Genomic DNA, 3,257 nt, shown 5'->3' with positions numbered 1-3,257 from the left:
GGGGGGGGGGCTGCTCCTCAAACAGATTCAGAGAGAGGTGACTGTTTTGGTGACCACAGGAGAGAAATACCTGGCATGCTTGCTGGACAATACTGGCGACTTTTTTACAGAAAGTTGCTGCCTTTGCTATAGAAAGTTGCGAGATTTGTTGCAAGTTGCTTTTCTGGGAGAAAAAGGGGGTCGCTGAGGGGGTCTGAAAAGTTGCTGGATCTGGCAACAAAGTCGCTAAGTTGGCAGCACTGTTTTCATGGAGACAAACGCGGTGTGCACGGAGAGGAGGGGATATGTATGTGTATATAGAGAGACAGGAAAGGAAATGCAGCTGAACAAATGCCTGTTTTTAAATAGTGTTCAAACCAAAAAATACATAACGAAATGCAGTGTGTGGCGGCTGGTGTTGATTGTGTGGCCCATTGCCACAAATAAGTTTAAGTGTGGAAAAAACTGACTAACAGACATTCCCATTGATTGCCAAATCCTTTTCAATAAATAATGAACTAAATGTTGGCATCTCATGTCAACGGCTCCACTATTGAGTATCATAAATCTATAAAAGAACTTCAGGTTAAACTTCTACATATTTAAAATTCACTATGAAAAGCAGGCTTGGCGATTTCCCCCAGTATTTTTCTCTCCACCCCCGCCTACACGTCCGAAGCAAAAAACAGACACAGCGTAGCTTACCGGCTGGTGGCATGCAGCTTAAGACACGGGGTAACGTAAGCTTACCGGTAGCCTGCCGCTGTGCTTTTCCACACACCACGGCCACTGTCAGAGACGACGAAGAAACAACAGAACTGAAAAAGTCCTCCTCCTGCTTCCCTGAAGTCATGGTGTGGCAACATTTTGCCTTCCCCAGGAGGGACTGATGTAAGCAAACAACAAACATAAAGCATGTGGGCTCCGACAGGACTTCATGCTGCCATCAGGTGCACCTCGTCAACTAATGGTGCATTCAATTGCACCTTAAACTTTGAGAAAGTCAAACCATTCCACCACTTTTTTCATTTAAAAAATAAATAAAAATAAAATAAATGAAATCAAATAGTGGATTTTGAGCACCATGACACTCCTAATCAATTCCACTGAAGTATCACAGTATTTGTTAATTGTGTGTGATGTGTGAGGGTGTGATGGTCTGTGTGGTGTGGCTGATATGATACTCTGTTCTGCTCTTTGTGCACTGTGCAGTGTGAGGGTCATCTGCAATATATCTTAGTATTAACTATGTACTTAAGATCAAGATGGTTTTTATTTTAAGTGTAATTAAGTTACAATGCATAATACATAAGATGCAGATTCCCCCACCTCCTCCTAATAATTACATTCCCCATACGTGTTTGGTTGGCACACCAAAGATCTAAATCCTCCCGTCTTCATGCACACAAGAACCCCTGTACTGACGGTGCTAACTGTAAGAGCCAGACCCTGTGGGCTTAGTAGTGGGAGCCCCAGGCTGAAGGCTCAGCTGCCTTTATAGAACCAATGTATATCACACACCACTTGGTTTAAATCTCTACAGCATACAATATAATGTAATGATGTATCATAAGGATTTTTGGGTCTACTGCTAATGGTAACTGTTGCCAAGTGGCAGGTGTTACTTTGGGCACCCCTGGGTCCAAAAGTAAAAATCCCATTAATTTTCTCCTCAAACAAAGCTTCCAGTTAAATCATCAATGGAAAAAAAATGTACGAATGAATTGCGTCCGGGTACAAGTCTGTGTACCTAAAAACGTACAGGTTAACTACAACTCCCAAGGTGCCTTTTGACAAGAAACAATCAATAGAGAGCCAAGACCATGCCCCTTCCGGTGGATCTCATTAGACCTTAATTTTGTAAAAATATGAATGGTAGTGAACGGGGAGAGGCAAATTCAATTAATTCAATTAGCCGTAGGTTTTTGATAATACCACTTAGTTCTGTGTGAAGCCGCTCAGTGAACTACATCTCTCCTCTCACTCAATTCATGTCATCTAGCTTGATGCCCAACTTGCTCGCTAGCTAACTAGCTTAGCTCTGTTCCACAACACGTGTAACGTTATCTTAACTGCTGTGTTTTATCCAGTGAACTGTTTTCAGCAGATAAGCTAAAGAACAGCAAGCTCCTCCGCTCATTAGAGTAACGTTCAATCCCGGTACGATACACGCAGACATCGTAGCTTCAGCAAGACGTCATCCATGAGACATTGAGACGGTTGAAAAAGTATCTTTTAAATTGACGAACATCATATTTGTAATCCATGGCTCAGTTCAAGCGGGATCAAAAAATAATTTGCCTCTTCCCGTTCACTCCGTTCATATTTTTCCCGGATTAAGGTCCCATGGACCGAAAGTAGAAGGGCTTGATTTCGGCTCTCTATAGCGCAACAAAAATGACTGTATGTGGAGTAGGTGGAAGCTAAAGATCATGTTGTTGAAAACACAATCAGCTGTTTACATTAATTCACTTTTGGATTCTTGGTCAATTTACGATTCTGAGTTCAGAAACAATGGTGCTGTGTTTTGCTTCTGACTGCAACAACACTGCTCTGATTCACTCCTCTGATTGGCTTCTTCTCCATCACCTGAGGCTGAGACATAAGGTTACATTTTCCAGAAGAGTCTTTTTGTCTATGTTGAATCCCTTTGAGTAGGCCTATATTAGGGGGGAAACCCCCTTCTAGGCCACTCATCTTGGAACTCTATATAACAATGAAAACAGTACTGCTGTTTGTCCACTTGTGCGCCAGCAGAAACACATTTTTTTGTCAATTTAACATTTCATAATGAAATTAACATTATGAATGTTTCTGAAGCAGGTGTGATAAAACTCAACTGGCAGTGCACTGCAGATGGAGGAGAAACGCTGTATGTCATTGTCTATTGATATGCATAATTGCCAAGGCATATTTAATTGTTTTTGCTTATATGAAGTGTGTGCATGTAAAATACTTTAGCACATCTTTATCCAGCCAGCCCTCCTGTAGAGTCAGGGTTAGACCAGGGTTAGGCTAAGTTTAGGGAAAGAGTTAGCGTCAGGGAAGGAACACAATTTAGTGGATTTTCCTCACAGGTATAGTAATCCAAATGTATGTGTGTGTCTGTGTTTGGTGGGGTTGGTTCATAAGAACCGGTTCAACTGCCCGTCCTGCTTTAAGAGCTACAGAACCATGCTGGACCTGGCCCAGCACCGCTGCAGCGCCGCGGCCAAAAACCAGGTTGGTTTGAGCGTGAGTGAGCATGTGCGTGTGTGTGTTGGTGTGTGTGTGTGTGT

General features: G+C 42.5%; 1 protein-coding gene across 6 annotated transcripts in view; it reads left to right on the top strand.

Annotated features, from left to right (window-relative positions):
* The window catches only part of LOC116703718 (zinc finger protein 646), a 17,287-nt gene that overhangs the window by 5,285 nt on the left and 8,745 nt on the right, over positions 1-3,257 (top strand). For 4 of the 6 annotated variants that reach the window (XM_032538647.1, XM_032538645.1, XM_032538646.1 and 1 more), the window contains exon 4: positions 3,112-3,201. The exons of the other annotated variants lie outside the window; for them this stretch is intronic. In XM_032538647.1, coding sequence (XP_032394538.1) covers positions 3,112-3,201 — 90 coding nt within the window. The remainder of the gene's footprint in view (positions 1-3,111; positions 3,202-3,257) is intronic. 6 annotated transcript variants of the gene reach the window in all.

Source organism: Etheostoma spectabile, chromosome 15 (assembly GCF_008692095.1).
Source record: "Etheostoma spectabile isolate EspeVRDwgs_2016 chromosome 15, UIUC_Espe_1.0, whole genome shotgun sequence".
NCBI classification, from domain to species: Eukaryota; Metazoa; Chordata; class Actinopteri; order Perciformes; family Percidae; genus Etheostoma; species Etheostoma spectabile.
Note: the sequence above shows the minus strand (reverse complement) of the source record. Positions and strands in the feature narration are given on the sequence as shown.